Source organism: Amblyraja radiata, chromosome 4 (assembly GCF_010909765.2).
Source record: "Amblyraja radiata isolate CabotCenter1 chromosome 4, sAmbRad1.1.pri, whole genome shotgun sequence".
NCBI lineage: Eukaryota > Metazoa > Chordata > Chondrichthyes > Rajiformes > Rajidae > Amblyraja > Amblyraja radiata.
This window is the reverse complement of record NC_045959.1, coordinates 41,986,585-42,012,513: the sequence shown is the minus strand read 5'-3', so window position 1 is coordinate 42,012,513 and position 25,929 is coordinate 41,986,585. Positions and strand designations below refer to the sequence as shown.

Sequence of the window (25,929 nt, the reverse complement as noted above, 5' to 3'; positions counted from 1 at the left end):
GACTTGACATAGGTTTTTAAAATGATGAGAGGGATAGACAGAGTTGACGTGGAAAAGCTTTTCCCACTGAGAGTAGGGAAGATTCAAACAAGGGGACATGACTTGAGAATTAAGGGACTGAAGTTTAGGGGTAACATGAGGGGGAACTTCTTTACTCAGAGAGTGGTAGCTGTGTGGAATGAGCTTCCAGTGAAGGTGGTGGAGGCAGGTTCGTTTTTATCATTTAAAAATAAATTGGATAGTTATATGGATGGGAAAGGAATGGAGGGTTATGGTCTGAGCGCAGGTATATGGGACTAGGGGAGACTATGTGTTCGGCACGGACTAGAGGGGTCGAGATGGCCTGTTTCCGTGCTGTAATTGTTATATTATATTATATTATATTATATAAGAATCATAGAATAAGTAAAAAACATTTATGTAAATCAAAGATAAATGGAGGTCTGGCTTTGCCAAATTTCTTATTTTATTTTTGGGCAGTCCATATTAAAAACATGAATTTTTGGCTGGAAGAGATGGACCAACAACCAGATTGGCTAATGATGGAAAAGGAAGACTGTCTACCTTTTGAAATTGGACCGATCATATTTGCCCCCACAAAACTGCACAAAAAAACCTATAAAGAAAACCCCATAATACATAGTGGAATACGAATTTGGAAACAAATAAAAAAAGATTTAAAATTGAATAATATACCACTCTGCCTTCCCATTGTAAATAATCCTTTATTCAAATCATCCTTTATGGACAAAGGTTTCACACAATGGAAAAATCATGGAATCAAAAATATAGGACATCTTTATGGGAAAGGTACTTTTCTTTCATTCAAGAGTTACAACTGAATTATGGACTGCACTCAAATAATTTCTTCAGATATCTACAAATTAGAGATTATGTTAAATCTAATACACAAGTCTACAGGAATAGGGAATCAGAAATTCTTGATGAATGTCTGAACAAGCATCCTAATACTGAAAAACTAATAGCTTATATTTATAACACCTACTAAATAACGAGGTACCACCGACCGAACCATATAGATACAAATGGGAAAATGAAATAGGTCATCCTATCACGAAAGATATGTGGGACGAAAGTTTACAACAAATACATCAATGTTCATTAAATGCCAGACATACTTTAATACAATTCAAGGTCTTACATAGACTACACTTCTCTAAAATAAAACTAAATAGAATCTTCCCACAAATCTCTCCTATTTGTGATAAATGTCTACATCTAGAGGCTAATTTAACACATACGTATGCAAACTGTATAAAACTTAAACATTTCTGGACTGATATTTTTGAAATAACTTCAGAAGTTATTAATACAAAACTGGACCCAGACACAAAATTAATAATACTTGGAATATCAGAACAAAGCTTAACACTCACAACAAACCAAAGAAACTTCCTCAATTACAGTATAATAACCGGAAAAAAATTAATATTAAAATTTTGGAAAGGCCCCTACAACCCCCACAATTAAAATGTGGATTACGGAAATGTCGGAGACCCTATACTTAGAAAGAATTAGACTTGTCTTAATGGACAAACAAGATCTTTTCCATAAAATTTGGGCTCCATTCATTAACTATCTGAAGGGATAGATTGGCACAGCACGAGGACCCAGCTGAAACTTGAACTCAGGAACAGATGAAAAGCTATACTTTATAACCTACGAACCTATCTCCATTGATGTATTACAGGTAACCCATTCCACCTCCCTTGTTTTTCTGTTGTGTTTTTTTGCTTTCTTTTTTATCTGTAACTTTCTACCCTCTCTTTTTCTCGCTTTCTATAAAAAATAAAAATACTAGAAGCAGAAGTAATTGATAATGGAAAATTTTAATAATGTATGACTGATGTATATGAAAAGTTTTTTTTTACTATAATATGTAACTACATTTTATAATATGTCTACTTCTAATAAATAAATAAATAAATAAAAATAAATAAATAAATAAATAAATATAACGAGATGGGAGATAAAATACTTTTACGCAGGGCGGTTGTAATCTTAAACTCAGTGACTGTCGTGGTGGTGGAAAGAGTCATTCAGGGTTTTCTGAACAGAATTGTTTGGGTGTTGTAAGAAAATCATTTTGAGAAGTGGAATAGAAGGTATTGCTGTTTAACGAGACAACACAGCCTCATTAAGCCAATGGCCACCCTTGTACTTTGCCCTACTGATTCTATGATTCCAACTGATTTTGCAAATCTCCTGCAAAACTGTGCTTACAGAGATCTTTCATGTGTTCAGGCGCATGAGGGCAGCTCACATACACATAAGTGGCAGCACAAGGGTGATTCAAAATGAGGTGCCTTTAAAGTATGACTGCACTTGCTAGGCATTGTTCCTTTGATGGTACTCCTCCAGAAATTGTGAATAAAGATGTGTACCCATAGGGATTCCATTGACAGCATCAGCTCTGCATAATAGCACAGAGAGAAGTAGCAGTACAGGTTTAATTAGCTGTCAGGAAGAGATCTCCAAATTCTTCTAATCATCAACAGTTTCAAAATAGTCAGTCGCTGAGAGTCAGCATTGTATATTTAACAATGAGCATCTCAATGAAGTTAACAAAGCTCTCTCAGACTATTTTGATTATATAGTGATTTCTTAAGCTTCCCTGTGAAATGCTTGACTTTTCTTGGCAAACTGCTCATACAGCTTTAAATCCAGAGGGGATTTAAATCCAGAGATACATCCACTGGATCTGCATGGCTTATTCCCGAAACATGCATTGTCCATCTGCCCAAGGTCCATCCTCTGATTAGTTTCCATTGGTATGATTTTTCATGATTGGTTGACTATTCTCAGAATCATTCTCCTATGGAGGAATAAAACCACCTGCTGGGTATCTTTGTACCATTCTGAGTGCCTAAATGTGGCTACCATCAGTGCTGCTACTGTTACCCCAAAACAACTCATGCTGGTTTCCATGGTCATATTTTTTTATACAAATGCATCCAGAATTTCTGCATAATCTATATAAATTCATGGAAACCATTCCTGAATGTCTACCCTCCTGTTGTAGCACCTCCTGCGTAATTTAAGCATCTCCTCTGTTATTTCCTGGCTGACAAGTTAATGGACTTTGAAAACTCATCAGTATCAATGGCTTTGAGAATCTTCAATGCAAGCTGCTATGGGAGTCTTTCTTTCTACTGTTACAATAGTACCATTTATTGTTTCAAAGCTTTAAATAGCAGAATATGTATTTTATTGTCACAAGTGTCATTTGTCTGTTTAGATTTGTAGGTTCATACTATTGAAGAAAGTTACGCGGTTGCCCTCAAAATACGTTTATGAAATTTAAGTTATTTACGAATATACTTATGTTCCTTGTACAGCAAAAACAATTGTAATCTCTTACCGCCTTCACCATTTGTGTTGTAGGTTCAACACCAAAATGATCTGATAAGGTATTTACGGGATGAGCTTAATGAGGAACAAAACAAATATCAGGAGCAACAAAAGGAACTGGTTAAATTAAACCACCGTAAATCTGAATTGGAGGCAGAGGTGGATAACCTCAGAATCAAGAAACAAAGTGAAATACAGATGGTAAATAAAACAATCATAATAAATAATTATATTGATAAATTGCTCCCAAGCTGTTCTAGACAAGGGCCAAGAATTTGTTTTATTTATTATGGAGTTATGGGCAATGTAGGCAAAGCAGTGTCTATCCATGAATGTGTAAGAAGGAACTGCAGATACTGGTTTACACCAAAGATAAACACAAATGCTGGAGTAACTCAGTAGGTCAGGCAGCATCTCTGGAGAAAAGGAATAGGTGACCTTTCGGGTTGAGACATAGAAACATAGAAAATAGGTGCAGGAGTAGGCCATTTGGTCCTTGGAGCCTGCACCACCATTCAATATGATCATGGCTGATCATCCAACTCAGTATCCCGTACCTGCCTTCTCTCCATACCCCCTGATCCCCTTAGCCACAAGGGCCACATCTAACTCCCTCTTAAATATAGCCAATGAACTGTCCTCAACTACCTTCTGTGGCAGAGAATTCCAGAGATTCACCACTCTCTGTGTGAAAAAGGTTTTTCTCATCTCGGTCCTAAAAGACTTCCCCCTTATCCTTAAACTGTGACCCCTTGTTCTGGACTTCCCCAACATCGGGAACAATCTTCCTGCATCTAGCCTGTCCAACCCCTTAAGAATTTTGTAAGTTTCTATAAGATCCCCCCTCAATCTTCTAAATTCTAGCGAGTACAAGCCGAGTCTATCCAGAGTCTATCAGACCCGTCTGATCAAGGGTCTCAACAGGAAAGGTCACCTATTCCTTTTCTCCATAGATGCTGCCTGACCCGCTGAGGTACTCCAATATTTTGAGTCCATCCTCTATCCCTGAATGTCCGTTGAGCTGGAGGTCTTGCTAGATTATTTCACAGGACAGGTGAGAATCTGGAGTCACATGTAGGCCTCCTTCTAGCTTCTCGATTCATTCCCTGAACATTAGTGAACCAGATTTTTACATGGTTTTATTTCAAGTTTATTTAATTACTTGCACTTACATTTCCAACTGTTATGGTGGTATTCAAAATTCATATTTTGGGATTAATATTCCAGGCATCTACAGCCTAGTACCAAACCATAAAATCTATTTCTACAGCCCTTTTCTCAATCTTCCCTGCAGCAAGCTTCTGCTGAAGTGGAACGAACCATCAGAACAAATGAGATGCTATTCAAACTTCCTTGCCTCCACTCCACAAACCGTTCACTCTTTTAGGAAAGAGCATTTGAGGAAAGAGCATTTGAAGATGGACACCCTATAACTGGCACAAAACTAATATTTCAGATCGGTTATCCCATGATTAAATGTTGATCAAAACTCCCATTTCTCACCTTTAATTGTATGTGCGATTTTGGTTACAGGATGCCAATGTCTACTCTGCTAGCATGACTATTTTCTATCTTTCTCTCACAAATTAAAGCAAGCAATCTTAATCAGTTTGGTGCTTTAAACACTTGTATATAAGAAAAGGTTCACATAAATGAATTAAGACCAAGAAGTCAGCAAGTTTTTTCAATTATAATTTCCATAATTGCCTATATTTATTTTATTGCAAATAATTTATAGATATCTTTTGATCACAAATACTCCAGGACTGCCAAATATGTTAGGTCATAATATGTTCTCATTAAAGTAAATAGAATATGTTGGTGCTTCAACAGATGAAGGTGGAAGAGATCTCATATCTGCAAAACAAATATTATAGTATCTGCAAGGAGCTAATGATAGTAAAGTCTCAAGTCAAAGATCTTCAGTTAAAGTTGGCAACAGAGAAGGAAAAGACATGGAGCCATAATGAAGAGGTACATATTAATTTAATTTATTTATCTGAAAGGGAAAATACATTGCAAAAATGACAGAACCGTATATTTATGTACCCATCAGAAACCCTGTTCATCTCATATTGAGCCGAAATACAGATTTCTGCGACAGCAGTTAAATCATCAAGTTTTTATAACTTTATGAAGAATGGTTCATTTAATAGGAATTAAATATATTCATTGAAACTCAATTATAAACTAAGCTTTTAGGGGAGCAATTTCAACTAGAGCTCCGTCTCACTTAACAATCAGTTACTAATTTATTTTATATCCCTTTGTACTATTAGCAGAAGGTCATTGTTTCTTGCACAAGAAATTGTCAACGGCCAATTATGTTCTCATCTGTAATTGTTTTTTATTTGTTGAAATTTATGCCTGAAGTTTTTACAAGGCAAAGCTTGAAATGACTTACATCATTGTTTTTGCCTGGCTTGCTCCCTGGCCTGTTTCATCTCTGTTCTGAGATATCATGGATGTCCCTTAATACAAAGTCCTGTGGAATGCATCACTTTTCTATTAGAAAAATCATTAAAAGTTAATGACAGATTTGTTGTGGTCACATGAGATCATTGTGGCAATAAGGATGTTCCTTCTTGCATCCAAAGCTGCACATTTTTCACAACAAATATTTGTCTCTAAAAGTTTCCATGTGAATTGCAACTGAAATTGTACCCTTCAAATTCAGACGGATCCATCCATGATTGCAGATATATCCAAGATGGTCAGTATTTCTCAAATCACCTCCTTTGGAATTTGCAGACTTCTGTTCTCAAGATCCATCATTGTTAATAAACCCGCTGATTATGGCGGTGCCATTGTTGAAGGCAATGCCACCTGCACAGAGTAAAGGCAAAATATCAGCACTCTGACCTCGTATGACCGACCCCCTGAACTCAGGCTACATGGCTGAACATGAAGATAATTGGTTGTTGCTTACCTTTACTTCTCCACGGCTCGGTGGCCCCAATACCTGATATACTTACAACTAAATCCTTCCCGTAGTCTACGAACTGGCTGCTCTGATCCCATAGCTTCATTATGTTAATATCCCATGACACTTTTCAATACTCGTGATCAATACTTTGACTCTTCTTTATAATGAGTTTATAAGTTTCCAATTTCCCAATCCTCTAACTCTTTCATGATTACATGGACATGTTTCCCTGCACCCATTCCCCCTTCACTTTTAACTTCCACAGTTCTTCCTTCAGTGGTGATCACGCTCACCTCTGAATGACTGCGCTTTTTTCTGATTCACCCTTTACATATCTCCACCTCTGATGCATTCATTTAGACATTGTCAAATTCATTGCCAGCACTTGCAATGCGACTTCCTCTTTCCTCAGCCAACATCTTGTCTCCACCTGGACAGGCAGAATACTCAACCGAATACGTTCCATTTTCTGTTCTTCTGTTCCTAATCCTTTTCTTTCCAAAAACCTTCCCTTGACCTCCCCTTGAACCCAGCATTCAACTGATCATGTAATAAAAAGGAACTGCAGATGCTGGTTTATATCAAAGATAGAGTCAAAATGCTGGAGTAACTCAGTGGGTAAGACAGCATCTCTAGAGAAAATTGATAGGTGACCTTTTGGGTCAGAGCCCTTCTTCAGACTGAACAGAATCAACTGATTCTTCACACTGAACAGAGTTCCTCCAAATACAAGGTGTAGCTATGGGCACGTGCATGGGCCCCAGCTATGCCTGCCTCTTTGTGGGGTATGTCGAACAATCCTTGTTCGAGGCGTACCAGGGCCCCATCCCGACCTCTACCTCCGCTACATCGACGATTGCTTTGGTGCTACCTCCTGCACCCACACGCAACTGACTGACTTCATCCGCTTCACCACTGACTTCCATCCGGCACTCAAATACACCTGGACCATTTCCGACACTTCCCTACCATTTTTTGACCTCACTATCTCAATCGCAGGTGATAGACTTCTGACCGACATCCACTATAAACCCACTGACTCCCATGACTATCTAGCCTACACATCTTCTCACCCTGCTTCCTGTAAGGACTCCATCCCCTACTCCCAATTCCTCCGTCTACTCCGCATCTGCTCCCAGGATGAGGTGTTTCACACCAGGGCATCGGAAATGTTCTCATTCTTCAGGGAACGGGGGTTTCCCTCCCTTACTATAGATGAGGCTCTCACCAGTGTCTCTTCAATACCCCGTAACAGTGCTCTCTCTCCCCATCCCCTCACTCGTAACAAGGGCAGAGTCCCCCTAGTCCTCACCTTTCACCCCACTAGCCGTCACATACAACAAATAGTCCTCCGTCATTTTCGCCACCTCCAACGTGACCCCACCACTCGCCACATCTTCCCATCTCCCCCCCCCCCCCCGACTGCTTTCCGCAAAGACCGCTCCCTCCGTAACTCCCTGGTCAATTCTTCCCTTCCTTCCCGCACCACCCCCTCCCCGGGCACTTTCCCTTGCAACCGCAAGAGATGCTACACTTGTCGCTTTACCTCCCCCCTCGACTCCATTCAAGGGCCCAAACAGTCGTTCCAGGTGCGACAGAGGTTCACCTGCATCTCTTCCAACCTCATCTATTGCATCTGCTGCTGTAGATGTCAGCTGATCTACATTGGTGAGACCAAGCGTAGGCTTGGCGATAGTTTCGCCGAACTCCTCCGCTCGGTCCGCAATAACCAACCTGATCTCCCGGTGGCTCAGCACTTCAACTCCCCCTCCCATTCCAAATCCTAGCGGCATAAACATTGACTTCTCCAATTTCCGGTAGCCCTTGCTGTCTCCTCCCCTTCTCAGCTTTCCCTCAGCCCTCGGGCTCCTCCTCTTCCATTCTCCTTTCTTCTCCCCGACCCACCCACCCTACATCAGTCTGAAGAAGGTTTTGGCCCGAAACGTTGCCTATTTCCTTCTTTCCATAGATGCTGCTGCACCCGCTGAGTTTCTCCAGCACTTTTGTCTACGAACAGATTCAACAAATCCTCCTCCGCAATGTCTGGCATCACCAGTGTAATGCCTTCTCCTTATCTAAACCCTGCATGACGCTTGTGAGTTTTTTTCAGCATTCTTTTTCTTAAATATCTGGGTGGCACAGTGGCAGAGTTGCTGCCTTACAGCGCCAGAGACCTGGGTTTGATCCTGGGCGCTGTCTGTAAGAAGTTTGTATGTTCTCCCTGTGACTGCGTGAGCTTTCACCTGGTGATCTGATTTTCTCCCACACGCCAAAGACGTATAGGTTTGTAGGTTACTTGGCTTCTGTAAATTGTAAATTGGCCCAAGTGTGCAGGTGTTCGGGGTGACAGCTGGTCGATGCAGACTCGGTGAGCCGAAGCACCTGTTTCCATGCTATATCTCTAAACCCTATCTGTTCTTCTGTTGGTTATGTTTTGTTTACTCTTAAGGGCCTGTCCCACTTACGTGTCCTTGGCACGCCAATTACGCGATCTCGTGGTCGCGTTGAGCCACGATGGTCCTGCGAAGGTCGGGCGCGATTTCATGCTTACGCACAGCCGTCTGGAGCGCGTGAAGTCATTTGAAGATGGACACAACGCAGGAGTGACTCAGCGGGACCGGCAGCATCTCTGCAGAGAAGCAATGGGTGATGTTTCGGGTCGAGATTCTTCTTCAGTTTGAAAAGAAGGGTCTTGACCCGAAACGTCACTCATTGCTTCTCTCCAGAGGTGCTGCCGGTCCCGCTGAGTTACTCCAGCATTTTGTGTCTATCTTCAATTTTCTTGGCCCCGCTCTGGGAGTAGAAGTGGGGGTGGATCCGGACCGCAACGGCCTTGAGCCCCAGGCCGAGTTTGCCGATTGTTTGACTGCTTCTGCTGCTGTTGAAGGTGAGACGTTGCGTCGCGCCAGGGTCTTGGGCCTGTCCCACTTTGGCCGTCAGTTCAGTGACAGGCCGTTGGCGCGCGAAGATTTAGTTCACTACAAAATTTTCGGAGCCCTGCGCGATGTTGCGCACAACTACATACCCCTCCGTCCTTCTAAGTGGTTAGGCCCCACGCGGCCATACGATGCCCTTATGCCTCAAACCGGCCACGTAATTTGCGTGCCAAGGACACGTAGGTGGGACAGGCCCTTTACTCCTTTGAAGCACCTTGCAATGCTTTGATTGCATTGAGGGGACCATATTAATAAAAATTGTTGTTGCTGTTTGCTAATGATCCAGCCACCAGAACGTCACTTGTGTTGATAACCACAGTTTCCGTCAAGGAATGGGTTGTCTGGTGGAAAGGTGGTTAGGTACGGGAAGCAGCCACGAACTGGAGAAGGATAGCTTTGCGCATTATATCACCAAGTCAAGTTGGTATGTTCACGTTATTGGGTCCCTGAGCGCAAAAAATTGTAGGAACACAATGTACTGATGTTCACATGCAGAAGATACATAACCAAGCAGCACTCATATCCCTGACCTAACTGGTGGTCATGCTTACTCTCCCTCCAAGTTCTTGTTCTGAGCTGCAAATATACTGTAGCTGAGAGCTGCTTCTTTTTGCCTCCCCTTGTGTTTCAATAAGTGGCTGCTAGTTAAGATCAAAATCGTGCCTGCTCAAGGCAGAGTGCAAAGTGCTCTCTCCAGAACAAGATCACGTTTGTGGAAGCAATGGACAGTCAGATGAGCTTCTTGATTTCTTAAAGAGACAGGGTCGCCTTGTAAAATATCTTAGCTAATGATTTAAAAGCTAGAACTTTTTCACAGATCGATGAAAACCATGCATACATTAGGTAATCCAGCACAATCTTTGTTATAACAAACAGACTTGAAGGATGTCACTTTAACTAACTGTTCCTTGTTTACTTTTAATATATGTAAATTAAGTTATCCTGTCCTCTTGGGACTGCTGGATAGCCTAAAGGCATACGTTTTAAGTGCAGTATTTGCATTTGAAAATCATTATTTTTAGTGAGGCCTGAAAGAATTTGATGCCATGGTGTCACTATCTGTCTCCATGTCATTGTGTGTGTAATTGATAATGATGCCAGCTGCAATTGCTCATGCATGCAAATGAAATTCTTTGAAATCTTAGCTGAATGTAAGTAAGATTTTAATTTTAGATAGTTTAGTTTTTTTAGGACTGCATTGATATGAAACTAACTTATTAGAATTAATATAACATTTATTATGATGCCATTAGTATAAGTTGAAACACATTCAAAGATGAATAGTTGTAATATTCTAATTAATCATTTCATTTGCTAAACTAATGAGATTTAATTAATACCACAAATAGCCTGCTGTATACGACATCAGCCAAGGAGCTGGAAATTACCTTATTGACAATAGTGGTTGTATTATAAACTGACATCGAGCTAATTTGTTGTTATAACATCAACATTCAGTTTGCTGAGCAGTAAATGTAAAATTCTTAAAATGCTAGTAGGCAATATTGAAATAAAAATAAAATTAATAATAAAGAACAGATTTTTCATGTGCCAAAATACCTCTGAGCACCTGCATCTCCAGTATTGCAGTAAGATAATTTAATCAGTCAACCAATAATCACAGAGAGATCTCACTCCAGAACCATTATATCATGTCTGCTGCTTCTCTGAGCAGTGAAAATCGATGATAGTTCTTCCCCTTTTGTTATTAAGTAACTCCGCTAGAAAAGCTGCATAAGAACATGGTGAGATCAAGGATGGACTTGACAAAAAAAATTGTGGATTGGAGGGTAACAAATGTGACCCCACTATTTAAGAACGGGTAAACAGGGAACCATAACCTGTCAACCAAATGTTAGTGGGAAAGAAAATGCTCGGGTCATGAATATAAAACCAGAACATGGTGAGATCAAGAATGGACTTGACAAGAATGTTTTGTGCATTGGAGGGTAACAAATGTGAACCCATTATTTAAGAAAGAGAAAACAGGGAACCAAATGACAATGGCAGGAAAAATGCTGAAGTCAGGAATGTAAAACCAGAATACCAAAGGAAAATAGGATTGAGTAGAGGTGAATAAAATGATAGTCAACTTTGAGTAATCTGTGGAAAGTTTGTTGAAGACCTCACTAGCTAAACAGGAAAGGAGGAATTAATAGATGTGAAGTATTGGATTTTTGAAGGCATTTGGTTGGTTCCCACATGAGGTTGATCAACAAAATTGGAACACATAGAATTGGGGGCAATATACAAATTCCTATCCATTGTTCTAAAGTGAGATCTCTCTGTGTTATGTTTTGAGAATCATTATTCATAGGAATAAACAGACCATTCTGAAGCTAGGAGATTGTAACTAGTGGCGTGCCACAAGGTTTAGGTACCAGCGTTTTAAAGTCTATATTGAGAGAACCAAATGTTACATTTTTTGCTAGGGATACTAAACCAGGTAGGGTTGTAAGTAGAAAGAGGATTACAGAGACTTGAGGGGCAAATGGACAAGTGGAGTTTGTGGACGATGGAATACAGTGCAGAAAAATGTGAAGTTATCTATTTTGGTGCCAACATCAGAAAAAATCAAAGAATATGTTAACCGGTGAGATTGGATAATGTTTATGTCCAAAGAGACCTAGGAGTGCTTGTGTACAAGTCATTGATGACCAACACACAGGTGCAACAAGCAATTACGGAAGGAAATTCTATGTTGGCCTTTATTACAAGAAGATTTTCAATACAGAAGTAAGTCAATCTTATCACAGGGCTTTGGTGAGAGCATATTTTAAATATTGTGAACAGCATTGGTCTCTTTACCTTAGAGCGAATAAATTGTCACGGAAGAAAATTCTAGGTTGAGGAGACTATATTCTCTCAAGTTTAGAAGCATGAGAGGAGATTTGATGGAAACAATAAAGTTCTTAAAGAGCTTAATGGGCATTGCATGGAAGATGCATCTCCTGATAAGGACAGAGGATCAGGGGCACAGATTCAGATGAGGAAGTAAGCTTCTTCGGACTGAGATGTTGAGAAATTTCTCAACTCTGAGTGGTGAACCTTTAGAATTTTATACCACAATAGTTTCAGTCAATGTGCTCAATCAAAAAAGAGATTGATTTCTGGTCATTAATGGAGTAAAGATATATAGAGACAAGGTACGGCCTGAGGTAGAAGATCATCAATGATCCTAATGAACGATGGAGCAGGCTTGAAAGGCCGGATGGTCTACTCCTAATAATGTTTTATGTGAAAGCCAATGAGGTTAATCTTAATAATTGTAGCTTTGGTAAGAAGATAGATTTGTAAAGGGGATTAAAAGCCAACAAATCCTCTGGACCTGATGACATACATTGAACAATTCTAAAAGGGATCACTATAGAGATTGAACAGAGATCATTTTATAGAACATAAAATGATGCCAACACTAACTCTACCTGGCTGCACCTAATTTGTATCCCTCCATTTCCTGCACTTCCATGTGCCTATCTGGAAGACACTTAAATGCCACTTTTGTATCCGCTTCAACCACCACCACCAATGGTGCGTTTCAGGCACTCACCACCCTCTGTGTGTTAAAAAAAACTGTCCCATACATCTCCTTTAAACTTTGTCCGTCTCATTTTAAAGCTATGCCCACTAGTATTTTATTTTTCCAAAAGAAAGACACAAAACGCTGGAGTCAGCATGTAAGGCAGCATCTCTGGGGAACATGGATAGGTGACGTTTTGGGTCGTGATCCTTCTTCAGACTGATTGCAGGGGAGGGGCAGGAAATAAAGCTGGAAAAGAAGAGGGGCAGGACAGAGCATGGCCAGTACTACATGAAGCAAGTGTTTAAAAAAAAAAAAATCCTATTTCGGCTTACACCTGTCTTTTTATCCCTAGCTTCTATCCAACAATCTGCCTGTCAAAAAAACACTCGCCTATGTTCACCTATAAAGGCCTGTTAATTTGGCGAAGAAATGGGCAGAATTAATTTTGTTTGAGTGTTTTTCCACTGCAAAACTCAATAACAGATGAAATACAAGGCATTATGTACAAGAGGATAATCTTTACAACATCAAAGGTCTTCCCATTGTAAGCACTGTAATTTGGGAAGTTTGTGGATCTCATCCGCATCATAGAGATGAAGCATCAAATGTTGGGAATCTGGATATATAGGTAACTAGACCAAGTGCAGACCTGTTGGGTCTGTTCCCCCAACGTGCGGTTGTGGGGGGGGGGGGGGAGGCGGCATGCAGCGTCACACACACTAACAATTCCCCCCCCCCCCCGCACTCACGCTAATTACCCCCCTTGATATTATATTAATATTATTAATTTGCTCCTTTTACCCCATAACCACCCTATCTACAGCATAGCCCCCAACTTGCAGTCACATCTAGAGAGGGGGGGGGTAGAGAGTGAGGGCAGAGAGAGAAGGGGCAGAGACAGAGAGAGAGAGAGAGAGACACACAGAGAGAGGGGCAAGAGGGATAGGGGGGTGGAGAGGAGGAGAAGAGGGAGGGTGGGTGAGGGGGGAAAGGTGGGGGAGGAGAGAGAGGGGGAGAGAGAGGGGGTGCTGAGAGGGGGTGAGGTGGGGAGCAGGGAGGGGGAGGGAGGGTGGAGGGAAGAGGGTAGGGGGTGTGGAGGGGAGGGGGTTTAGGGGAGGGGAGGGAGGGGAGAGAGAGAGAGAGGGGGAGAGAGAGGGTGTGCTGAGAGGGGGGGTGAGGTGAGAGGTGGGGAGCAGGGAGGGGAGGGAAGGGGGTAGGGGTGTGTGGTGGAGGGTCCGAGGGGGGTTTATGGAGGGACGGTGGGGGAGGGGATGGAGGGGAGGAAGGGGAATGAGGGGGGAGGAGGGGAGAGGAGAGAGAGAGGTGGGCGGCGAGGGGGAGAAGGAGAGGGGGAGAGGAGAAGGGGGGAGGAAGAGGGTGGGGGAGGAGGAGAGGGGGTACGAGGGGGGAGAGGAGAAGGGGGTGGGAGAGGAGAGAGGGGGAGGGAGAGGAGAGGGGGGGAGGAGGAGGATGCGGGGGGGGAGGAGAGGGGGGGAGGAGAGGGGGGAGAAGAGGAGAGGGGGGGAGAAGAGGAGAGGGGGGAGAGGAGAGGGGGGGGAGAGGAGAGGGGGGGGGGAGAGGAGAGGGGGGAGAGGGGAGAGGAGAGGGGGGGGAGAGGGGAGAGGAGAGGGGGGGGAGAGGAGAGGGGGGGAGAAGAGGAGAGGGGGGAGAGGAGAGAGGGGAGTGGAGAGAGGAGAGGGGAGAGAGGGGAGAGGAGAGGGGGGGAGGATGAGGGGAGAGGAGAGGGGGAGGAGAGGGGGGAAGGACGGGGGGAAGGATGAGGGGGGAGAGGAGAGGGGGGGAGAGGAGAGGGAGGGTGAGACGGAGAGGGGGGAGAGGAGAGGGGGGGAGAGGAGAGGGGGGGAGAGGAGAGGGGGGGAGAGGAGAGGGGGGGAGAGGAGAGGGGGGAGAGAGGGGGGGAGAGGGGGGAGAGGAGAGGGGGGAGAGTGAAGAGGGGAGGCGAGGGGGGGAGAGGAGAGGGGGGAGAGTGAAGAGGGGAGGCGAGGGGGGGAGAGGAGAGGGGGAGAGGAGAGGGGGGGAGAGGAGGGCGGGGAGAGGAGAGGGGGGAGAGGAGAGGGGGGGGAGAGGAGAGGGGGGGAGAGGAGAGGGGGGGAGGAGAGGGGGGAGGGGGGGGGAGGAGAGGGGGGGAGAAGAGAGGGGGGGAGAGGAGAGTGGGGGGAGAGGGGGGAGAGAGGAGGGGAGAGTGAGAGAGAAAGGGAGAGAGACAGGGGGAGAGAGAGAGAGAAAGAGAGAGGGATAGGGAGAGAGAGAAAAGAGAGAGTGCCTTTTTACTTCAACCCGAACCCAAACAACCATTTGCAGGCAGTGCTTTTTTACTTCAAACTAACCCTATATTCATTTTCAAACCACATTAAGGGTACTCACAGTGATGTAGACATTTGTTCAGTGTCATTCGGAGCTCAGTGACAGAGACTAATTGACAGAGCTCCATCTTGCAGAGACTAATTGAGGCACACCACTTCCTGGTTTTATAGTCCCTCCCCCTCCCTTCAGCAGGGGCAGCCGAGAGAATGGTGAATTTTGTAAAAACATTAATATCTCTGTAATTTTTCATGCGGTGGAGGGGGGCTCTGAGCGACGTGACCAAAAATGACGGCCGTAGGTGGTGGCGTTCTCTCGGAAATCGCAGCACAGACGGCCAAAAGCGGTCAAGAACAGAGATTTAGTAATATATAAGATAGATATCATCATGGAGTTGAGTGGAAGAGTGTGTACTACAGCGGAGAAAGAACAGTGGCATAGAAGAAAGTGGTAATCAGAATTATAGTCATTCAGCATGCAAAGTAGTCCTTCAGCCCTATTCATCCATGCTGAGAGAGATTCCACATCAAAGCTAGTTCCATTTTCCATGCTTTTTCAGTTCAGTTTTATTTGTCATATGTAGGTTAACATAGGGTCAACGGTACAATGAAATGTGTTTGACAAGACAATGGGTCATCTCAGCAATGATATTACAAGGATAAAATTAAGGTGTAAAAAAAGATAAGATAAAAGTGACATTGGTAGTTAAAAGACAATAATAAATAAAATAATCAACACATATGATGTGTTTATGAGTTCAGAAGCCTGATGGCATGATGATAAAAAACTGTTCTTAAGTCTGGTGGTACGTGCAGCCATGCTCCTACATCGTCTGCCTGACGGTAACAAGGAGATCAGTCTGTGTATTGGGTGGCTGTGGTCCTTGATGATGCTGTGTGCCTTCCGCAGGCACCACCTGTGGAAAATGTCCTGAATGGCTGGGAGACAGTTGCCATTGATGTGCTGTGCCGGCTTCACCACTCTCTGTAGTGATTTGCAGCTGTGGGCAGAACAGTTCCCGTACCAGACTGTGATGCAGCCCGTCAGCAGACTCTCGATGGTGCAACTGTAGAAGTTTGTGAGGGTGCTGGCGTTCATGCCAAACTTCCTCAGTCTTCTCAGGAAAAAGAGCTGGGAAGGCTTTCTTTGTTAATATGTCCGTGTGCAGTGTCCAAGAGAGGTCCTCAGTGATGTGCACACCGAGGAACTTGAAGCTGCTGACCCTTTCAACCTCAGCATCACCGATGTGGATGGGGAGGTGTCCACTCCCCTGTTGTCTCCTGTAGTCCACGATCATCTCTTTAGTTTTGCTGACTGAGAGAGAGGTTATTTTCCTGGCACCGGGTGTTTAGTGCCTTTACCTCCTCTCTATGGGCCGTCTCATTATTGTCTGTGATGAGGCCCAGGATGGTTGTGGCGTCAGCAACTTTAAGATGATGTTGGAGCTGTGCTTAGCAGTACAGTCATGCATGAACACGGAGTACAGGAGAGGACTGAGCACACAGCCCTGTGGTGCGCCTGTGTTGAGAATCAGTGAGGAAGAGGTGTGGCTGCCAATTTTCACCACCTGGGGCCTGGCCATATCGGGAAACGAAATGGCCAGGCATGGCCTTCCGGCGAGGCTGGGGTAAAGGCTTGGGCCACCATACCGTCATGGCCACCTCCGTAACTTAACCCCCGATCTTCATCTAACTCCAGCTCCAGCTCCAACTCTGGACAGAATGGCCTGTTGCGCCCGTCACCTCTTCCCGTGACCCTATGTCCCTCTCCACGCCCAGCCTTCTTCAGCCCTGGTTTCCCGGTGGTGGAGAAGGACATCGGGTCACGGGAAGAGGCGACGGCTGCAACGGGCCTTTGTGTCCGGCTGGAGCTGCAGCTGCCAAAGCTGGAGATGAAGCTGGGGTCTGGGAGATCGGGGATAAGTGACGGATTAATACCTCCCTCAGCCGGCCTTGATGGCACGGAGGATAAGGTCCCCGGGTCTTCTCACCGGGCCCTTGTGCAGCGTCTGCCTCCGTCCGCTTCTGCCTCCGTCCTAGTCCTAGCCCTAACCCTAACCCTAGCCATAACCCTAGTCATAGCCCTCGCCCTCGCCCTCGCCCTAACCCTAACCCAAACCCATAACCCTAGCTATAACCCAAGCTCTAGCCCCAACCCTAGCCATAACACGAGCCCTAACCCTAACCCTAGCCCTACCCCTAACCCTATCAAGAATAGAGGTTTTTTTAAGGGTGATAAATATTTTAATTATTAATACCTACCGTTTAAATGTATTTTCATTTCAGATAGATCCCCCACTAAATAAATATGCCAACTTGAAATTTCACAAGTAACCATCGGGACATACTGTTTTCCGGGGGGGGGGGGGGCATCAAACATCGGGGGGAAAAAACCACTTTATTCATTTAGGGTTTAATCTTTATTTATGAGGATTATGTTTATTAGCAATATAGAAAAAGAAGAAATGGGATAGAATTACAGATTTACCTTATTTACAGCATCAGTAGCGGGACACCAAAGTTGACAGTTACTGAAGAATCACCCATTAGTCATCCCATCACGTAACACTCCCAAACTTGCACGCCGGGTCATGTCCGTCACACGAGTATTTTATGCTCATAGTGTGTGTAAAATATTGCAACACTGACCATAATTATGAATTGTAATTGATAAATGAACAGTATGCTTCTGCCTATTCATCTGAAGTTAATATTGTTTTAGAGGAAGTTGGTGAAAAGTTATGCGACGGTTAGCATTCTTGCTGAAAATCGAACCCTTTTTTCAGCAGTAAACTGTTAAGAAGGTTTAAAATCATTGCAGTAACTGAAAAAGGTTTTTTTTTGGTGGTTTATTTGAGGAAGATTATAATTTGAAAGACTGCGACAAAAATTTGATTTTATATTCTTAAATCAGTTATATTTTACAGTGTTGTTCATCATAAAAATGCGACGGATATGACTGAATGCAATGGGCAACCTGGAAAAAGTAGAGGAAAAAATGTATTAAGTTCTCTAAAAGATTGTGCCAAACATATTTTTCCCATAGTAGAGATATGAAACAACATTCAAAGTTGCAAAAATGTAAGTTTTATGATCGGGTTCCCAGAAACTTCAAAGTAGACACTTACTGAAGAATCGCCCTTAGAGATACAGCGCAAAAACAGGCCATTTGGCCCATCGAGCCCATACCAGCCAGCAATTACCCCATACACTAGCACTATCCTACAGACTAAGGACAATTTACAGTTTTGCTGAAGTCAATTAATCGACAAACCTGCACGTCTTTGGAGTGTGGGAGAAAACCGGAACACCCGGAGAAAACCCATGAGGTCACAGGGAGAAGTACAAACACTACGGACAACACCTGTAGTCAGACTAATTTCTGGGTCTCTGGTGGTGTAAGGCAGCAACACTACCGCTGTGCAACTGTTCTAATACTTACATGTGCTACTATGATCTTTTACGGTTCACTGCATCTCAAAGAAAGTTATTTAATGCAACTCACGGCACTAAAATGTGTTATTACCATTTGTCTCTGTAAAGGATTGCACAAGGTAGAAGAGCATTTGCAATTATTCATTTTGAACCAGTAACTACCTGAACTAGGGTTATGAAGCAGTAAAAGGAAACCAGATGCTGCTGGAAATTTTAATAAAGCAAATGCAGCTGTGCTTAATAAATATATCCACTGTTGACCAATTAGAAAGAATGTTACGTTAATCAATAAGCAATTATATTTAACAGCTATTGCCAAACTAATTTTGAATGAAGCATGACTTGTTAAGGGTCATCTACCGTATCCAAAACAAAATATTTCATCCAAAAATAATTTCCTTTTATTATTCATTTCCATTATTATTTTCCATCCGTACAGTTGATTCTGGGTAAATAATATTTGTGGTTCTGTTATTTAAAACACAATACTCTTTGAAATGATTGAGCATGATAAGTAAACTTTAAAAATGCTGCACACTGACCATAAAGGCCTGAAGAAACCATATAAGCAGTACCATAAGGGAATGCCTAATGGGCTTGTCCCACTTAGGGAACTGCAGGAGACTATGCAGTCGCCACATGGTCACCACATGTTCGCGGGTGCTTGCCGGGGAGTCGCCTTCATGGTCGTGAGGAGTTTCTGCTTTCTGGGAACTAGTCACGGCCTCATTATGGTCGCCGTGAATTTTTCAACATGGTGAATTTTTCAACATGTTGAAAAATTAGCGGCAACTAGAATGAAGCCGCCATGGAGAGTAGCAAGAATTCTCGGGCCGTAGGGGGGGTCAGCAGGAGGTTCTACTGAGTTGCCAGGAGGTCGGAGGTTCTCGTAGGTTGGAGCTGGTGCTGATCCGTGGATTTCATTGGCTCATTGGGAAGAAAAAAGGTAAGCAGTCATTTTCAAGGATAACCGACCGGTAATGTTAAATGTCTGCCACTCTGACAGTTGCTATTCCAGTTCCCGGTTTTTCAGGCGACTGCCGGCAACTTAACAGTCGTCGGCAGTCCGCTGAAAAATGGCCTGTGGGGCAGGTGGGGGCACAGGGGTGTGGGGGCAGGGTGTGTGGGCGGCAGGGTATGTGGGATGCGGGGTGTGGGCCGCGGGGGGTGTGCGGGGGGGTGTATTGGGGGGGTGGGGGTGTGTGTGTGTGTGGGCGGGGGGTGTTTGGGCCTGAGGAGGGGAGGGGTGTGTGGGGGGGTGGGTTATGTGGGTGGGGGGGTTGTGTGGGGGGAAAGGGGTGCGTGGGCGGGGGGGAGTGAGCTAAAAAAAGACAGAGGAAGAGCCATGGGAGAGAGTGGGCATCACAGGGAGGGGGAGGAGCCAGCGAAGGGGACCAGAGGAGTAGTGGCTGGAATTGGCGGTGCGATGGGGACTCACAGCAGGCGCTGGTCAGTCTCCTCTGCCAGGATCAGAGTCTCCGCTTACCGTTTGGCGACATCGGCGACATCTATGACTCTGGGGTGGGATGGGCTGGGTCTCCGACTCTGGGTCTCCCATGCCGGGCTGGGCTGCGCGTGGCAGGGCTGGGCTGCGTGGGGCAGGACTGGGCTGCGCGGGGGTGACTGCACGGGGTGGGTTTGCTTGGGGCAGGGCTGCTGGTGGCGTTGCTGCTGGGGGGGGGGGGGGGCGGGGCTGCTTCGGGTCCCTCCAAAGGTCCGGTTCAAAACCTCCGCCGGCTCCAATAAAGACGCGATGGCACAGGAAGGGGCGGACCGTCCTGAGGAGTGTCAGGGGAAGAGACTGTATTTTCTGTGCTATAGCCTCCTTGCTCTTGCAATTCCATGTCCTGACTAATAAGGACAAGAGTCCCATATGTCTTCTCAGTCACCTGATCTACTTGTGCTGCCACCTTCGGAGATACTTGGACGTACACCAATTGTGCCTCTGTTCCTCCATATTTCCGAACGCTCTCTTATTTATTGTATATGTCTTTGACTTATTAGTCCTGTCAACATGCATCACCTCGCACTTAGCAGGATTAAATTCCATCTGTCATCGCAACGATAAATTGACCAGGAATGATTCAGACAACAACAACATTTGGAGCAGGCACAGCTGGATTCTCCACTGTGAGACCCTGCGAGATGTCAAGGTCGATGGGATAAAGAGGAGGGGCAGAACAGGTCCTGCCCACAAGAGTGGTGTGTAAATATTGACAACGAGCCATGCCATGCGCTTTGACTTCACCACAACTGTACGAGTTGTCCCCTACAGCAAATACTATGAGCATTTCATTGTGTTTCAGACAATTATAAAATTAACTCAAATATTAAAGAGCATAGAGCAGCGTTTCTCAACTTTTTTACCCTTGCGGAACCTTGATCATATTGAATGGCGGTGCAGGCTCGAAGGGCCGAATGGCCTATTCCTGCAGCTATTTTCTATGTTTCTGAACCCTTGAAATAATTGTCATCTCAGGGAACCCCTACATAAAAATTAGTTTATATCTTTATATATCTTTTCCCCAGAGATGCTACCTCACCTGCTGAGTTTCTCCAGCATTTTTTGTCTACTTTCGATTTTTCCAGCATCTGCAGTTCCTTATTAAACATATATCTTTACTAATCTCTTTCTTTGTCTTTCATAAACTTAAAGTTAATAAGGCAAAGATAATTAATTTTTCTGATAGCTGGTTTAAGCAAAAAAATAACTTACGTTTTTCTCAAGTTAATTGACAATGCAAAAAAAACAAACTGAAATCAAACTGTTTGTTCAAAACTAACAAAAATAAACATAAACATACTTGAATGTTTTAAATTCATGTAACATCCCTAAATGATGGGTAAAAATTACTAAATAACGTGGGTGAATGAGGGACTACCTGCACGCCAGGAAGCACAGACAGGACTGATGGAGACCGTGCATGCGTCTGTACTCGAGTGAGTCACCTGCTACACAAATCCGTCACGTACAGCTTCTGTCCACTGACCACTGAAGGCCTTTCACACTGGCACCATATAGGCAAAATATGGCGTAGCTAAATATGCTAAATAGACGTCGCTAAATATGCCGTACATGTATAATAAAACTACGAATATGAAATTAAACACAAAAATTACTCAAAAATGCATTTACATATGATTAGCCTATTTATCACTATTTCTCTTGGAACCCCTAGCGGCCTCTCGCGGAACCCTAGTGTTCTGGTGAACCCCGGTTGAGAAACGCTGGCATATAGTGTGATACAGTGTAGAAACAGGCCCTTCGGCCCAACTTACCCACACCACCCAACAAGTCCCAGCTACACTAGCCCCACTTGCCTGCGTTTGGTCTATATCCCTCCAAACCTGTCCTATCCATGTACCTGTCTAACTGTTTCTTAAATGTTGGGACAGTCCCTGCCTCAACAACCTCCTCTGGCAGCTTGTTCCATATTCCCACCACTCTTTGTGTGAAAACGTGACCCCTCAGACTCCTATTAAATCTTTTCCCCTTCACCTTAAACCTACTGTATGTCCTCAGGTCCTTGATTCACTTACTCTGGGAAAGAGACTCTGTGCATCTACCTGATCTATTCCTCTCATGATTAAACATGATTAAAGCAATTAAACATTTAAAAACGTTTAAAAATTCTTGAAGCAATTGAACCAACGGAAAACACTTAAAAGGTATAATAAACGTGTTTATTAAACTGATTTGGATGAGAATGTACAAGGCATGATTAGTAAATTTGCAGATGATACTAAAGTGGGTGGTATTTTGTAGATTGCGAAGACAGGTAGAGAGACAGGTAGATAGGCTGATCAAGACAATGTTTGGTACACTAGCCTTCATCAGGCAGGATCTTGAGTATCGAAGATGGACAGATTAAACCAGCATCTGCAGTTCATTCCTACACATACAGTATTGAGTATATAAGTCAGGATGTTATATTACACTTGTACAAGACGTTGTTAAAGCCACATGTAGAGTATTATGTCCAGTTTTGGACATCCTGCTATTAGAAGGATGTCATTAAGCTGGAAAAAGTGCTGCAGAAGATTTACGAGGGTGTAAACTTGCCAGACCTGGAGAGCCTGAGCTCCAGGGAGAGATTGGGTAGGACTTTATTCTTTGGAGAGCAGGAGACTGAGGGGTGATTTTATAGTGGCTTATAAGATCATGAGGGAAGTAGATAGGGCAAATACAGAGTCTTTTACCATGAGTAGGGGAATCAAGAACCATGTGACATAGTTTTAAAGTGAGAGGGGAAAGATTTTCACACACAATGGTGGATATTTGGAACAAACTTCCTATTTTTAGGGCATTTTCTCGGCAGGAGAAACAAACTAATATCCCGCTAAAATAAAATTAATGTTCCCTGCAAATGTTGTTAATTTATTTTCCTGTAGCTTTGGAATACAAGACCTTTACATCCAATACGTAATTCTCTGACATTTCCACCACCTTCAACGTAATGCCACTCTCAGTCACATCTTCCATTCCCCACCGCTTTCCACTTTCCACAGAGACCATTCCCTCCGTAAGTCCCGGGTAATTTCCCCTGAAACCTCAGGGGATGTAACGCCTGTCCCTGTACCTCCTCCCTCACATCCATCACCAAACACTTGCGCTTGGTCTGCCAAAAACAGCGGAATTTTCTCATTCCCATATTGACCTTTCTGTCCTGAGCCTTCTCCATTTCCAGAGTGAAGCCACACACAAAAAGGAGAAACAGCACCTTATATTCCACTCGGGTAGCTTACAACCCAACGGTATGAACATTGAATTCTCCAATTTTAGGAGGATAACACCATCTGCATGTGCACCAAATTCTCCCTTTCCCCTTCCCCCTGCCACATATTCCTTCCTGTGGATTCATATTTCACACCTCTTCTATCCTTTTCTCACATTTTTCATCTTTTCATCTCTGTCAAAACTTTTGCCATCAAAATACCTCCCTCACCTATATCCACCTATCACTTGCCAGGTTTTGACCCTCCCCCAACTCTTCCAGACTGAAGAATGGTCCTGACCCAAAACGTTGCTTGTCCTGCAACAGAGATCCTGCCTGACCTGCTGCGTTACTCCAGTACTTTGTGTCTTTTTTTGCAAACCAGCATCTGCAGTTCTTTGTGAATACCTCTTGAAAGTTGTTTATGACATCCAGATATCAAAATAGAGAGAAAATTGCTTTGGTTCATTATTTCTTTAGCTATGTAAATCTTTCCACTTCGCTAACTGCCCCCCAATGAAGTTAACAGCCTCTTGTACCTCCTAGTTTCCAGATGATGAGATATTCCATCATCGCTTAAACATTATATAGAAATCTCAGACTTCTGTATATTTCCTTTTTGCATGTTTTGCATTTTTCAATTTAGATATATAACAATATCAAATAGATCTTCTGAAAAATTATAAACATCAGGTTTATATAATACTAAGAATAAAATTCAGTCTTAAATATTTTTTGATGGTCTGAGAATACATCTGAGTCTTCAAAGAAGGAATATTTTGCACTTGCTTTAGATCTACCAAACTGAACCATTAAACATATGTTTAATAATTTTGTAATCTCTTCTATTTGTTTTTGTTTTTGAGTAAAGGGTGTAGAATACCTTTGCTGCATTTTGTTATTAACCAGAGATTGTTTTGGAACCAGTAATTCTGTACTGTAAGGTAACTAGTAAGTTACAACCACCATACTAACAGATGACAAAATGCCCTACTATATTCCAACAGTAGCATATTATATGCCACCACTTTAAGAATAAAGTAAATCTGTGAGGATTACCAATTGCTGCTTTGTTATAGCTGGCTATGTTTTCCATAGATGAAGATCAAATGAAATGATAATGAAACTTCCATTAGAAAACATGGAAGTATGAACGCTCTGAATGTCCACAGGAAGTGCATTTTCTTTCATTTTTATAGTCTGATAAATAATCTGAAAATGCGGTCACTGAGGGAAATTTGAGAACTCTGTTGTTTGGGAATCTGAAGGAATGGCCGAGTGTAGACCAGAAGGACCAGATTATATTGCTATTGATTGAAAAAGTTACATCTTAAACTGATCTGTGGCAACAGTATTTCTTTTATGAGTATTCAATCTTTGAAAGAGACTCCCTACGAAGATGGTGGAGGCAGTTTGTATCGAGAATTTATATTGAGAGCCATTGGATACTTTTATTGAGGTGTAATATGTGATAGATTTGCTTGCGAGGAACAGGTGAATTTCAACGTGTTTCTCACATGTGCATCACTGGTATTTTCTTCGTATCTTGTCTGGGACAGTTGTTAATTAATTGATAAGGATTGATTCCTCATAAGTCTATTGACCTTAATATGTGATCATTATTTACTCTGTACATAAGACGTTTGTTGGACTGATATTTAATAAATCAGTGCGATCTGATGACCAACATCCCAAGGTTTTGGAAGCAATGCCAAGTCATCCTCTTCTGACATTCACAGATTCTACAATTGTTCCACCAAATTGGAAGGAAGGAGATGTAACCCTCATATTTATGAAAAGAGGGAAAGAGAAAATGGGGAAAAGCAGACCATTTAGCTTGGTAGCAGTGGAAAGGAAAATATGAAAGAAGTAATAACCCAGCACTTTATAATAGGATCGGACAGTGACTTTGATTTATGAAAGAAATGTTTAGTTTGAGAAATCTTTTGAAGATTGTTTTGAGGTTATAACAAGCAGAGCAGGCAAGAAGGAACCAATAGATATGGTTTAGATGTGCAGAAATCGTATGATTCACTACCACACAAGACATTATTGTACAAAACTGAGCCACATGAGATTTGAATTAACATGCTGTTTTGGACGGAGTACTGGTTAATAAAACAAGAACTGAGAATTAAGGTGCATAAGATAAAAGGCTAGAGGAACTTTGTGGGTCAAGCAGCATCTGTAGGAAATGGCCAGATGACATTTCGTGTCAGGGCCCATCTTCAGACTGATTGAGAGGGTGATTTTTATGTTGCGGGTTGTGACAAGAGGAGTGCCCTATGATTTGTTTCTAGGGACCCAAATGTTCACCACTATATCAGTGATTTGGATAATGGGGCCAAGTTTAGAGAAAGTGTAGCAAAGGCCCTTGCCAACCTGCGATCCCTGAACATTAACACGATCCTACACGCAGTAGGGACCATTTACGTTTTAATACCAAGCCAATTAACGTAGAAGCCTGTACGTCTTGCAGTGTGGGGGGAAACCGAAGAAAGCCCACGCAGGTCACGGGAAGAATGTACAAATTCCATACCGACAAACAGCCATAGTCAGGATCAAACCAGGGTCCCGGGGGCTGTAAGGCAGCAACTCTACCGCTGCGCCACCACCCTGCCCAAGTGTTTGCTCATGATATAAACAGGGTTCCAGTGTTAATTGAGAAGACGATGCAGAAAGCCAAAATTATGCAGTCGGG

General features: G+C 43.2%; 1 protein-coding gene across 1 annotated transcript in view; it reads left to right on the top strand.

Annotated features, from left to right (window-relative positions):
* LOC116972561 (paramyosin-like) overlaps positions 1-25,929 on the top strand; it is a 407,834-nt gene that overhangs the window by 290,816 nt on the left and 91,089 nt on the right. Inside the window, exons 21-23 of the mRNA XM_033020381.1 lie at positions 3,406-3,573; positions 5,206-5,346; positions 6,050-6,207. Of these exons, the coding sequence (XP_032876272.1) occupies positions 3,406-3,573; positions 5,206-5,346; positions 6,050-6,207 (467 nt within the window). The remainder of the gene's footprint in view (positions 1-3,405; positions 3,574-5,205; positions 5,347-6,049; positions 6,208-25,929) is intronic.